General features: G+C 39.1%; 2 protein-coding genes across 2 annotated transcripts; one reads left to right on the top strand and one right to left on the bottom strand.

Annotated features, from left to right (window-relative positions):
* Window positions 1-1,898: 1,898 nt before the first annotated feature.
* slc39a7 (solute carrier family 39 member 7) lies at window positions 1,899-8,738 on the top strand. The gene is made up of 8 exons (XM_053510684.1): window positions 1,899-1,996; window positions 3,528-4,069; window positions 4,569-4,737; window positions 4,875-4,943; window positions 5,027-5,155; window positions 5,245-5,355; window positions 5,481-5,677; window positions 7,192-8,738. The coding sequence occupies exons 2-8, from the start codon at window positions 3,533-3,535 to the stop codon at window positions 7,444-7,446; spliced, it is 1,467 nt and encodes a 488-aa protein (XP_053366659.1). The 5' UTR covers window positions 1,899-1,996; window positions 3,528-3,532; the 3' UTR covers window positions 7,447-8,738.
* Window positions 8,739-10,616: 1,878 nt separating this feature from the next.
* Window positions 10,617-11,402, bottom strand: LOC128545721 (leucine-rich repeat flightless-interacting protein 1-like). Its single transcript, XM_053516264.1, has 4 exons — window positions 11,337-11,402; window positions 11,110-11,253; window positions 10,851-10,937; window positions 10,617-10,731 (listed from the first exon to the last, which is right to left on the bottom strand). The coding sequence occupies exons 1-4, from the start codon at window positions 11,367-11,369 to the stop codon at window positions 10,693-10,695; spliced, it is 303 nt and encodes a 100-aa protein (XP_053372239.1). The 5' UTR covers window positions 11,370-11,402; the 3' UTR covers window positions 10,617-10,692.
* Window positions 11,403-13,970: the final 2,568 nt, after the last annotated feature.

The raw sequence follows: 13,970 nt of genomic DNA, 5'->3' as shown, positions 1-13,970 counted from the left end.
ATCCAAAAAATTTAAACGTCAACAAAATCCCCAAAAAAATTGTATCCTACTTATACCGAGCGACATGCCACTTGACTTTAAACACATTACATTTTAAGTTTGCCTCACCTTTTTCATGACCATGACTAAAGCTCAGGGGCAATCTTTTGAAGTTGTCAGAATCAACTTGGAAAATCCTATGGTAAATTGTATGTTCCATTCTCAAGAATGGGCACATAATTTTGTTTAATACATACTGTACACATCAAATGGACAAACAGAAAACATTGTTTATCACAAGGAGTTGGAGTAGTTAGCTCATATACACTCAGTTAGCATTTTATTATTGCAAAGTTTGTTGTTATTATCTTTCAGTTCTTTTAATTAATTATTTGTAGAATATCATTTGTTCAATTTTAATAGAACTTTATGGGTCAAGTCAATAAATGTAATTAATTACATACTGTTGGTAAACCCCTTGTACATAAATAAATCTAAATACAGATTTAGTTTAATTAAACAGTTTTTTTTTACTTTAAATTAACATTTAACTTCGTGTTCATTTCAATATTTAAGGTTATCTATTAAAAAAAAGAAAAAGAAAGGTTTTGTCTGTACATTGGAGAACCCAAAACCAGTCTCAGAACATTTTCTGTCTGTATGTCTATCCAGATTTTGTCAAAGCATCAAAAACATAATTTAAAGAAACTTTGCAATTCCTTCGGTATCAGCTTGAAGTCAAACCTGTGCCAATGTTGTGTAAAAGTAAAGTTATGAGCAACTAGGTCCCAGATTATGAACCGAAAATTTTGACAGCATACTGTGCTTGCATCAAACTGTGGGCGCATCTTCAATCATCTACTAGACAGAATTTAATGAATCTCGGCCTGAAGTTTAACCTGCACCATAAGTGAAATCTAAATGTTGAGTAAAAGTGATGTTATGAACTGGATTTAATAATTTACTTTAAAATAATCTACTAATGTCCCACTACTGTCTCAATGTAAACAAACATCTGCATCAATAGATATTAATTAGAAAAGATAAAGTGGATATTTTTTACTGGGATTAGTTCATATTTTCACTGAAATAACAGCGCTGAAGTGGTATAAGTGAATTTTAATGCGCTGGAGTCGTTTTAAGGCTAAAGTTGTATCTTTACTAGATAATTCAATTAACATCAGCTATTATAGCTGAACTGCCTCCCACCCTACACACTGTATAAATGCAGATCATTTACTGCTTTCTGTTTCACCCAAATGAGGATGGGTTCCCTGTTGAGTCTGGTTCCTCTCAAGGTTTCTTCCTATTACCATCTCAGGGAGTTTTTCCTTGCCACTGTCGCCCTCGGCTTGCTCACCAGGGACAAACTGACCATTTTGATCCATACAAATTCACATTTCATACAAACCTAAATAATTCTTTTGACTATGTAAAGCTGCTTTGCGGCAATGAAAATTGCTAAAAGCGCTATACAAATAAAATTGAATTGAATTGAATTACTAGATCTACTTTTTCCGATTACCTATCTGAGATTCACTCTCCAGAGTGTATTTGACTGACAACGAAGAAAGTACAGCTTAGCGTAAAGAAGGTGTAATATACACAACCTTACAATTATTTTTTTATTTCTTTGTATTAACAAGTTAGGCAGACATGATTACATTAAAGCTGATCAGATTCTTTTTTTTTTAGCTTTAACCTTTCAAACTTCATAAAGTTTTTTAAAAATATTTTATTTACTTAAAGCTAACAATTATCCCTCAAACAGATAAAACTGTGTTATCAATGCAACGCCTCAGCGTCAGGATTCAAAAAGCGCGCATATTGTGGCGCGCGCTGAAGTCACGTCACGTGCCCCATCACGCGCGAGGTCTCGCGAGATCGGCGGCCGGATTGAACGCCACGTCGGTTAGAGACAGAGGCGCAGAGTGCATCAGATGAGCTGCAGCCCCAGAGTTCAGACTAAAATCCATTAATTAATACAGATTAACACAGGGCACATTCCGGAGAGGAGGTGAGTATATCATTATGTCGTGTTTTATTACATTATACAGCAAAGAAAAAACTAACAAACACACAAAGCTTTTTATTTCTGTGTGTATTTATGCAACATGTACATAGCTAGCATGCTAGCCGGCTAGTTTTGTGCATTAGTTTCTCATTGTTTACTCTTCAGCAGTGCTTACACATCTCTGTATAACTACAGAAGTAAATGTAGGAGTGTTATTCACAGGTATATCATTTAACAATGCTTGTTTTGTCTTTGTGTCCAGTGCAGGTCAGTGTAAAAGCAATGAATGAATGAATAAATAAAGCAAATAAATGTTTAGAGGAAGCTCTTTAACTCTCTGAGGCTGTGTTCCCAATGGATGTGCACTTCCTTTAAGTGCCCTACACAGTGCAGTCGTATATCCATCAGTGGGAGTATTTTGAGTATGGATGAAATGTCCCACTTTTTTGCGCAGGTTTATAATCAGTTTCTGTTCACTGATACACCAGGTGATATTGCTCAGACAGCGACTCAGCAATACTTCTTAGAGAAATTCGTATTCATTCGTATGTGATTTTCACTCTGGAGATCTCCTGCACTAGGTTGAGCTCCGTGGACAGTTTGCATTTCCACACCTTGCTCATTAAACACTGCAGTATTTACTCACCCTCCGAGCTCAGGGGTTGCCAGTTGGTAATTAAACATGTACATCCTTATCGGGGTTATTTACATTTACATTACAGCATTTGGCAGACATGCATTGAATGCACCCAAAATATACACTGGCACCTTGGCATACGAATTTAATCTGCTCTGGAGGCGAGTTCTTAAGGTGAAATTTCGTATTGTGAAGCACATTTTCCCATAGTAAATAATGTATATGCAAATAATCCGTTTCAGCCACCCAAAAATATTACGAATTTCCAATACTATAATCATATTTTTGCATTTAAAAACAATCAAAGCGTTTAGAAAAGATGTGCGAATGTAAATGAACTAAAATATGAAATAACTAGACATTAAACCTCACTGAACCTTAATTTATGATACCTCTTGGCACTGTGTGCTTTAAAAAACAAACTGAAAGAGACTCCCTTTTCCTCTTGCTACCGTCCTCCATAACATTCTTGATACCCATGGTACTGTATCTCCATTAAAATCTTACACGAAAAAACAAAACAATATGTAAGCTCGCTTGGCTTTCCACTAAAGTAAAGAGGTTTTGAATCGTACACAAATGAATATAAAATCTCTAAAAAGTATTGCTGGATGTATGCAGAACTTTGTCGGAGCTCCGTTCGATGCTATATGTTCGCTCGCGTGTCAAGATATATAATTTTTGCGATATTTCAGTTCTTAGGGCGAAAATTATTTGCATAATTCGTATGCTGAGCTACCACTGTATACATCTGGGAGTTGAGCGTTAACGGCCTTGGATAAGGGCCCCCCCCAAAAAAATTTTTTTTGATGGTTCTGGGGTTTGAACCTGGAACCTTCTGACCCATAGCTTGACGAGACATTAAATAAAGTGTTTTTATTTTTTTTCCCCTTCCAGGTGAGATGAGGGCCCTGTATGTGTGTGCGCTGCTGCTGGTGTTTGGTTTAGCAGTGCTGTCATGTGACCACGGGCATCACCACGGGCACGGACACGGACATCACCATGGGCATCACCATGGACACCATCACGGGCACCATCATGGGCATCATCATGACCACCATCATGGGCATCACCATGGTCACGATCATGGACATCACCATGATCACGATCATGGACATCACCATGATGGGGATGTGAAGATGTTTCACGGTGCGAGCAAATGGAGCGCAGAGGCAAATATGCCTGCTGGGGAAGAGGAGGAGGAGCTCCACCAGGGCCACGCCCACGAGCATGATCATGCTGACAATCATGAATCCGCTCAGGAACAAGCTCACGATCATGGACATGATCATGGACACGCCCATGAACACACCCACGATCACGGACACACCCATGGACATGACCATGGCCACTCGCACGAACACGGACACTCCCACAAACACAGCTCTGTCAAACAGTCGCAGGCTGAGAGCCGTGACTCCGTGCAGTTGTGGATGCAGGTAAGAATATCAATAACAGTCAGCGTTCACACTGGAGACTCATTCAATGAACCTTAAACAAGGTTGCACTAAACCTAACCGTATCTTACACGTACACGTGTGTGTGAGTGAGCCGTTACTATAGAAACCATAATGTATTAGAACAAGCACATTATTATAAACCTATAATGTCCTGCCGCTGCTGCTGCTGTGCTTTTGTTCAAGCCTGCTGTTATAGAAAACTCCAGAATGTCTAAAATTCTTGAGTGAGTGAGAAAAACAGTGTGACGAAGTAAATAAATGAAATAATGCATCATGTAAAAGTTGCAGTAAGAAGAGTCAACCACTAGATGTCAGCAGAGGTGCAGTTTTAACACCCGTGTCAATGAGACAGAAACGATTGAAAGATGAAAGACGGTCATGTTTAAACTAGAGCTGAGAGATGTGTCCAGTGAATTGAATCTACAATATTTTAAAACGATAGAATCGATTTTCATTTTTCAACATCAACATTTTGCAGGCAGTGGGAGCGACGTTGCTGATCAGTGCGGCGCCGTTCCTCATCCTCTTCCTCATCCCGGTGCAGTCGAACTCGGATCAGCACCAGAACCTGCTGAAGATCCTGCTGAGCTTTGCGTCGGGGGGGCTGCTGGGGGACGCCTTCCTGCACCTCATCCCTCACGCGCTGGGTTAGTTAGTAACACACACAGGAGGGCAACCTGGACACAATCCATCAGATTTTTGCTGACTCACCTGCTTGGGAGACTAATTTCACCCTTTTTTTTTTTTTTCTGTTTTATTTCCTCTCGATGTCCCTTCAATCCAGCACCTCACTCTCACCATGGAAATAAGGACGAATCAGCCGGCCACGATGAGTCACATGGCCATTCTCATGGTATGTATAAGGAAAAAAGAAAACAAAAAGGATGAGTCTGATAGTGAAGGAGATCATCTCACAATGTTTGTGTGTGTGTTTAGGTGCTGCACATGATCACATGATGTCTGTGGGTCTGTGGGTCCTGGGAGGCATCGTGGCGTTCCTGGTGGTGGAGAAGTTTGTGCGTCTGCTAAAAGGAGGGCACTCGCATTCACACTCGCACTCGCACGGTAAGATTCGACCACAGGAGAAATCTTCTTGTTTAAGAAGTGCAGAATGTTTGCAGAACACGAATGAAGGTTATATTTTGTCTTTGCAGGTTCTTCGAAATGCAAGGACAGTGACGGGGAGGAGCAGGAGAAGAAGGAAGGAGGGAAAAAAGATCAGAAAAAGGACAAAAAGGGGAAAAAAGCAAAAGAGGACAGCTCAGGTAAGAGACGCTGAAGCTTCAACAGCGAAGTTGAGGTTAAGTACCAGTTTTACCTTTCTTGTTGTGATGACATCATAATTCCTCTCTCTCTCTCTCTTTCTCTCTCTTTCTCACTCTCTCTGTAGATATTAAAGTATCAGGTTATCTGAACCTGGCAGCCGATTTCACCCACAATTTCACGGACGGACTGGCCATCGGCGCCTCTTTCCTGGTTGGTCCTGCCGTTGGCGTGGTAACCACCATCACCATCCTTCTGCACGAGGTGCCTCACGAGATCGGAGACTTCGCCATCCTCGTCCAATCAGGATGCACCAAGAAGAAGGTGCACAAATTCAGTGTTCTGATTGGTCAACTTTGGAGTTTTTAAAGGCCAGGGCCCGTATTGACAAAGCTTCTTAGAATTCTCTCAGATAAATTCTATCTCAGCTTAAAAAGTCCTAGCTGGGAGTCCTAGACTAAAAGTGATTTAGAAAACTTCTCAGAGCAACCCTGAGTAAAAAAATTATAAAAACCTTTAGTAAGTGAGTAAGTACCTTTATCTTAGTGAGGGGGTGTGGTTCAAGGACTGTGATTGATGGATGAAAATCTGTAAAGGTCTTAAAATGTGCTCTTTGTGGAAAGAGAATATATGATACTAGAACAGACAGTGAAATCATAAAAGTTTGTATATAAAGAAATCATATAATCATGACAACGGGCTACTTTATACAAAGTTTCTGTTATAGGATAAATATCTTATTTAATAAGTTAAACAGCCCAACATGTCTACTTTTTGAAGCAACCAATTTCCATACAGTAGTTACTATATTTTAGTTCTTACATTTATTTACCTGTAATCATTTTATTCTTTGTAATCCACTTTAGATTGATGGGAGCAAAATGGCTCAGCTTTTACCAGTTTACATTATTACAGGACAGTCTGTTTAAGTTGCACTTTTGAATGGTATTTAGCCAACAATTCAAGAGAGATGGAAGGAAGTAAAAGAACAAGAAAACCAAATTGGACAAAAGAGCAGTGTTTACTTTTAGCTTTATGTTCAGTGTTTGGAGAATATTTCTTCTTTTTGCCATTTTGTCCTCTGCTATAAAAACTCTTAAAAGTCCACCTCTTTAACACTTTTTACCTTCTGAGCTGTTTTCAGGGCGAAGATGTTTTGTGAATCATTTTTACCTTTACTAATATTTAGTCCTAAACAAAATTCTAAGTAAATGTCATAATTCTAAGAATTTTCTTAGAATTTCATCACTAGAAGCAACTTTTAGGCTTAAGAAGCTTTGTGAATACAGGCCCTGAAGATTTAAATCATCTTAATGACATGTTGTTGTCAGTTTAATTATGTGTCTAGTCTGTAATAGAGTTTGGGTAAAATCTATTTTTTAAATTTATAATAGAGATGAGAGTGAGCACAATTGTCTGGTTTTCAGTTTCACATATGAATGATTTGTACAGAGTGCAGGAGTTTTCGTTGGCGTCAAATCATATCCCTACAACGAGGTGTATTTTAGGGATTTTTACTCATTACAATTGATGGAAAATGTACAGGAACTCCACCAGTTATCAATTATAATCTATGATTATTCCATTAATATTAAGAAGTAACCGGGATGTGAACATTGTTTTTATCAGGTAATTTTATTTTATGATCCACACTTAATGAAAAAATGTCAAAGTAAAAAATTATATATAGCTACACACACACACTCTTGGCTTTTGGACCCAATTCAGCACCTAGAACCAAACCATGACATCATCAATGTATAAATTTCAATACCGCTATTCTGGTCATTTGACCTCTCCCCTATGTTATTTGCCTCCCCCCACCCCCCCACCATTAGGCCATGTGTCTCCAGCTCCTCACTGCCATCGGCGCGTTAGCTGGCACCGCCTGCTCCCTGTTGGCCGAGGGAGTGGGTGCAGCCGCCACCGCCTGGATCCTGCCCTTCACGGCCGGCGGCTTCATCTACATCGCCACGGTGACGGTGCTGCCAGAGCTGCTGAGTGGGCGCGCGAGCCTGGGCCAGTCGGTGATGGAGGTCGCCGCCATGCTGTTTGGCGTCGGGATGATGGTGATCATTGCCGAGTACGAGTGAGACGCAGGGAGAGACTGAATTCTCAGGGGAAGACAAACAGAAAACCATGTGTAAATGTGTCGATGATTACAGTTGAGTGTGTGTGTGTGTGTGAGAGAGAGCCTTTGATAAAGAAGTGCACTAAAAGATATAAAGTCAGAGCTCATTTGTGTCCAAAAATGGACCAACATGATCACGTCCTCAGCTGAAACCGCACACACATACACACACACACACACATTTACACTTATTTTTCTGATTGCTATCCAAATGATGCACAATTTAAATTCTTTGAATTTAACGGCAAACGTCTGTGTTGCTTTCTGAAAAGTGGAAACTCTCGCTGGCTCGCATTCTTATAACATCAGAAATATCCATATTAGTGTCCTGGTTACAGCGTAGTGGACACATTCGCTTTGATTTTACCTCTTTCCCCAAAAGCAGTTTCTGTTCCTTCACTGATTTATTATTTTTTTTATATATATATACAATTTTTTTTTTTTTACTTTTTTTTTATTTTATTTGGGACAAATGTTGAAATATCGTCAGCGAATCACTGTAATAGCTACATCACTGGACAATGAAAGGTGTGATGTGTTTAATGGCTTCAACGTTTTGTGTCCCATGTTATGATTGTCCAGCCCGCCCCAATAGGTAGTGGTAGTTGTATAATGACATATTGGTCAGCATAAGGGGCAGAAAAGTTTTTTTTTTTTTTTTTTTTTCCTCTGAAAAGCAAACACTCCTGTCCAGAATGAATCTGTCCCTGTCCCATCACTTAAAGAGTCTAATCTAGTTAATCTAATGATTTTTTTATTTTATTTTAATGTAATTCTCTATAATGATGTGATGAGGTAAGAGCTAATCTTTAAACCCTGTTAATTTTATTTTTTTATTGTCCTCCACCTTCAGGTCACTGTGTCTATAATGACCTGTCTAGTTCTCTAATATGGATATGTCTCCTTTTCACTTTTGGTTTTTGGTTGCCGGTTTGAGCCAGCAACATGCAGTAAAATGTAATGAGCGTACATCCAGCATTACAATGTACAAATCCCCCCCCCACCCCTTTCAGAGATGAATCTTTTCTGTCTCTCTCACAGGTCATCATGTTATTTTATTTTGTTTTTTACGGTATTGATTTGATATTCGTGTCACGTCCTCCCTTTGTAAACGTACCCTTTTTGTGGTTACTGAATCAGTCTGTTTTGTTTGTGCCGAGAATCAATTCTAAAATGTTGAATCAAGTGACAATATTTATTCAACACACTATATGGCTATTGAGGATGTTTATAAATATAAATATTGGCACCCTCTCTTGTTCTGTTTGTGTGGTGGACGGATCATACTGTCATAACTGTAACTGATTAAGCCTTTTATTGTGGTTTATAAAGTGATCACTTTTAATTACTGTGTATTTACAGTAAATACACTACTTTACAATACTGTATTTCAGCTAACTGACCTTAGCTAGGTGAGCTAGCATCTCCGGTTATCTTAGCCACCTTATCGACTGACATGTCCACCATAACAACGGTGTGTTTCAAAACGTTGGAATAGACATTTTAGAATTCGTGATCGGCACATGCCTGTAGTCTGTCGCCTTTGTGTTCTACTTTAAATTTTTATCTGTGCATGACTGTCACAAATGTCTCCAAATCATTCCTTTCATGTTTTTTTTTTTTTTTTTACATATATAAAGTCAACATATCGTGTCCTGGTGTTCTGTGGTATATATACTAATGAACTGTTTCAGGATTGAAAGGTCATGTTTATTACATCTAAAGAATGAATATGATATGTAATGTCGAGGGGGGGGGGGCGCTGTGACCCGAGTAAGTATGCAGGAAAAAAAACTATATAAGAAAATGTAATAAAATAATATAATATTAAGAAAACTGAGAATTGAATGAAACAATGAAATAAAGAGAACAAGTTCGAAAGGTAGTACCATGTGGAAATGAAGAGATGTTGTAGAGGTGTACTAAAGTGACTTTGTAGTTACAGAAGTTCATGATTCTAAAGCAATGTGGCTAAAAGCGCCCCCTGAGACGTAAGCATCCAGAACAAGCCGAGGAGAGGCTTTTTACCTCACCATGTGATAGACGGTTGTTTTGTAGGAAAGAAAGCATTTGAAGGTCCCACTTGTCTACAGTACAGCTAGGGGGCACTCTTATTAAAATACCTTTGTGGTAACTTATAAAAAGGGATAATAAAATAACGCAAATAACTGCGTATAAAAGTAAGGTCGCAACTTGTAATTCCCTATGACCACAACCACAGAAAAATGCTGGAAGCTGGACTGCCTCAGTGAGAAATGTTGACAGGGTGGCAGTGGACCCATTACATTATCTTCTCTGTTAGTCAGGTGGTGAACTGTTGTGGCACATTAAGCTTGATGAGGTCGTTAGTTCATGCTCTGCCAGCAGCCGTCTGGTCCCAAAACGGGTCCCAGAGATGCTAAAGGAACTCAAATCGATGCTGTTTAGAGGTGCAACCAAAATGTTGAAGAACCGAGCTTGGCTTTCCCCCATTAGGAAGCTGTAGCAGGCAGACCACTGCAAGACTGGCCAGTCCCATGCTTCAGGGTCATGCTCAGTGAATGCTTTGGGCTATTCCTGTGGTCCCGTCTTTTTGAGAGTGGTCACAGTATGAATTCGGTTTACTGTGTAATTTAAGGGAAATGTGAATGCAAATATCATGGGTAAAATTTCATATTAATGATCTAAAGTCCATAGTACCTTAGACTGAACTGAAATAGAATTTTAATAAAAATGCTGGTAAAATCTGATCAATCTTAATATACTTATAATAAAGTAAATAAAAAAACACATTCCAGTTACTAAAATAACTGATCTTTATCTTTATTATTTACCTATTTCATATTCTGTTTATCTGAAAATAAGCAGCTGCATGTTAGTGGTCATGCTGTCTCAATCACTAACTACCAGAGGCTACAGGTGGTAAAACAAACAATGCTCCAAGGTCCCTCAAAGGCCCACAGGCCATCCTACAGCGCTTGGAACCAAACTCCTAGAGTCCTAACAAACACCCAAGCTCCCAGTGCACCCTGAAAGGCCCACAGGACACCCCAAGCTACATGCTATTAAAACCAGAGGCCAGTGCCCCTATTAAATACCCAAGCTCCCAGACTCAGACAGAGGCAAGTCGCCCACTTTATCGCCACAGTGGTTTATAAGTCTTGGCATATTTGCACACCCATAAGGGAATATTCAAGTGTTAAACATAGTCCTGGTAATTCTCTGTGGTTCACAATGCCATATGCCTCACTGTGTCAATCCCATGGGCCTGTGGGGAAAAAAAAAATATGGATGTGTGAAAATGTGATGTCTTGTATTTACTTTTTTGACCAACAACTAGCACATGGCACTGTATAGCACAGATAACTCATAGAGAGCAAACCTTACTTTAATTAGCATCTTGATGCAATCTATTATCAATGCTCCATGCTGGATCTTTAGGTTATGGTGAGCCTTCTGTTCTTGTTCTTTCTCCTAAAACACAGTCATGGAGAAGATAAGGGTTCATTAATGATGGCTTAATGTTTGCAACTACAACAAGCCACGTCCATGCATCACAACATCTAGCATCTCATATTAGTAGTTTAATTTCTAAATGTCGGTTTACATTTCAAAGGAATGGTGTAATGCAAGGATTGCCTTATACCTGCTTCAGAGTTTCACACGTCTTCTCCGTATCAGAGAGTTTTTCTTCAAGCTCCCTAACGTCGCATAGAAGATTGTGTACCTGGTACTTCACTTGAAGGTCATCTTCATCCAATTGAGCATTCCACTTAAAGGCTTCCTCATACTGGAAGTACAACAACCAAAGCGTGCTTTACACACAGTTGTCGTCACAATTTCACTTATGACTTCATGAGAAGAAAACTGTACCATTGGAAACTCCTTGTTGTTTGTTAAAATCATCAGATTATTCTGTGAATATGGAAGAAGCGGAGATTCCTGCTCCTTCATGCTCTCCTAAAACAGCCATGGAACAGGTGAGGTTCAAATTTTTGTGCTAATATTCACATCTAGACTACTTCAATTTTGTTTATTTAAATGTCAGCACCTTGAATTAAAACAAAACAAGTCAAGTCAAGTAACAAATGAGCATCTTGTAGTAAAAATGCATTTCATTTTAGTCAAGAACACAAAGCCTGTGCTGGAACTCATTATGCAACAACAACAACAACAACAACACAAGGCCCCAAAGCACCTGCTAAATATACAGTAAGAATTTTTGTAACTTACTGAGTTTATTTTATTACACTTCCCTGTGGTCTCATTGAGCTCTTGCTCCAGTTCATGCACTAATGCTAACAGTATGTTCACTTTAGCTTTCAGGTCAGTCTGCTCAGTCACCAGCTCAGCATTAGTGGCCTGCAATGCTTGGTTTTTCCTTGAAAGTTCAGCCCGAGATGCCTAGAAGTTCAACAACCAACGCTTATTGATATTATTTACTTCTACAAACACCGCCAGACATGTAAAGACGGGACATGTCACAATAACATTTGTGCTTTCGTAAAGAGAAGCTAACCCAAAATGAGTGTCTGTCCCAATTAAACATTTTCTCCTGCTCTTCAGCAGAGGACTTGGCGGCCTTGAGCATGTACTGCGCCAGGTGCTGTTCAACAACAACAACAACAACAAAAATAGTATGTTAAATCACTAACACATTATAATACAGTTTAAATGTGAGTTTTATTTTTCACTTATCTTTGTTGCCCCAACACACTTGTTGTGCATCTCAGAGAACTTGTTTTTCATCTCCTGGAGTTCCAGTTTCAGTTGGTCCACCTTGGACATCAGCTCAGACTTCTCACTCTCCAGCTGAGCTTTGGACTCCATTGCTTCCGCGTATTTCCGCTCAGCGTCAGCCAGAGAGACCTTTTTTTTTAGACACATTTAGGCCCTTTAAATACTTGACACATCAATTGCCAAAACATAATAAAATCTTTTTGTGGAACACACACACAATAATAACACTGACGAAACACATAGGAATATGACCTTTAATATATGATGAGACTGGTGCATTTGTTCCTTTTCCTTAAACAAACCCACAAAGTAGAAAAGGTTCAACCTTAAGTGCTTAAAATTCACAACTACATCAAGACACGTCCACTCACTCACTCATCGTCTATACCACTTTATCCTGTATTCAGGGTTGCGGAGACCTGGAGCCTACCCCTCCGGGGTACAGCCTGGACAGGGTGTGAATCCATCGCAGGACACACACACCCACCAGGCAATTTGGGAAATGTTCGTTAGCCTAATCTGCATGTCTTTGGACTGTGGGAGGAAACTGGAGTACAGGGAAAACATGCAAACTCCATGCGCACAGACCCCAAGGTGGGAATCGAACCCTCAACCATTGAGGTGCGAGGCTACAATGCTCACCACTACACCACTGTGAGACCTAAATAGAAATTATAACCAATAAAAAACCCTGGATGTCCTGAATGATATTGAGTCCCATTATTATTATTATTATTATTTCTATATCATGTTGCACTAATGTGTAGAGTACAGTATGTGTAAGTGTAAGCGTGTGATTGTGGTTTGGGGAGTACCTCAGGGGTGGTGCTGTCAGTGGGTGTGAGTCTGACTCCATCCACATCAAATACCGAACTCAGATCCAATGAGGAAATTTCTGGGGACGCTTTCTGCTCCGAGTCTGAATACAACATTAACAAATACAGAAATAATCATATATAATAATAATAATAATAATAATATATATATATATATATATATATATAGTGTGTGTGTGTGTATGTGAGAGAGGGAGAGAGAGACCTTTGGTGATATCTGTGCTCTCAGGTGTTTTCTTTACAATATAATAAAGTCCCGCGGTGACTGCAGCTCCAGCCGCATACAGCAGGGGGCGCAATATAAACTCCAACCCGTCTAAAATTAATCTCATGAAAAAAAAAAATATATATATACAGCAGTGAAACCCGATCGAACCCGTCTGTAAATTAATCAAGTTTTTTAGTAAACACTGTCGCTATTTCGTTAATGACGTCACAAAAACAGAACGCGCGTTCACGTAACTCTAGGCCGCGTCCATGACGCACGGAGTCCATGATCATAAACCATGGATCTACTAATACTGCTCTCTTTAAAATGTATATAAGCTTTTACTTACTTATGTTTATTAATTATTTCATTCATTCAATTAACCAGATTAATGATAAGTCCTTCCCTCATTATATACAATAACATTAAAATCTATGCTAGATAAAATTTTAATAAGTATAATTTTAATAAATATATGATTTATTTCACATTACACCATGTGTTTTAATCATCTGTTTAAGATGAGAGAGAGAGAGACTTTATGCCCCCCCGGATCTGATATATGACATATGATATGAAAAATCCATGACAATTGATCTGATCCTTTTACACACCTCTCCTTCGCTAACTCAGTAGGATCCAGTTTTTTTTTTTTTTACTTCTTCAGAGTCTTAAAGCTGCATTTTAACATCAGCACAAGTTTCAGTGTTTGATGTCATTGTC

This window comes from Clarias gariepinus, chromosome 2, assembly GCF_024256425.1.
Source record: "Clarias gariepinus isolate MV-2021 ecotype Netherlands chromosome 2, CGAR_prim_01v2, whole genome shotgun sequence".
NCBI lineage: Eukaryota > Metazoa > Chordata > Actinopteri > Siluriformes > Clariidae > Clarias > Clarias gariepinus.
This window is presented reverse-complemented; position numbering and strand designations above follow the sequence as displayed.

What these genes read in the sequence shown, in the direction of transcription:
- slc39a7 (XM_053510684.1), top strand. Translation starts at nt 3,533, where the DNA reads ATGAGGGCCCTGTATGTGTGTGCGCTGCTGCTGGTGTTTGGTTTAGCA. An exon ending in GTCACATGGCCATTCTCATG is followed by an intron (nt 4,944 to 5,026) that starts GTATGTATAAGG and finishes GTGTGTGTTTAG; the next exon opens with GTGCTGCACATGATCACATG. An exon ending in TTCACACTCGCACTCGCACG is followed by an intron (nt 5,156 to 5,244) that starts GTAAGATTCGAC and finishes TTGTCTTTGCAG; the next exon opens with GTTCTTCGAAATGCAAGGAC.
- LOC128545721 (XM_053516264.1), bottom strand. Translation starts at nt 11,369, where the DNA reads ATGATTTTAACAAACAACAAGGAGTTTCCAATG. An exon ending in ACAACAAGGAGTTTCCAATG is followed by an intron (nt 11,254 to 11,336) that starts GTACAGTTTTCT and finishes TTGTACTTCCAG; the next exon opens with TATGAGGAAGCCTTTAAGTG. An exon ending in CGTGTGAAACTCTGAAGCAG is followed by an intron (nt 10,938 to 11,109) that starts GTATAAGGCAAT and finishes ACTGTGTTTTAG; the next exon opens with GAGAAAGAACAAGAACAGAA.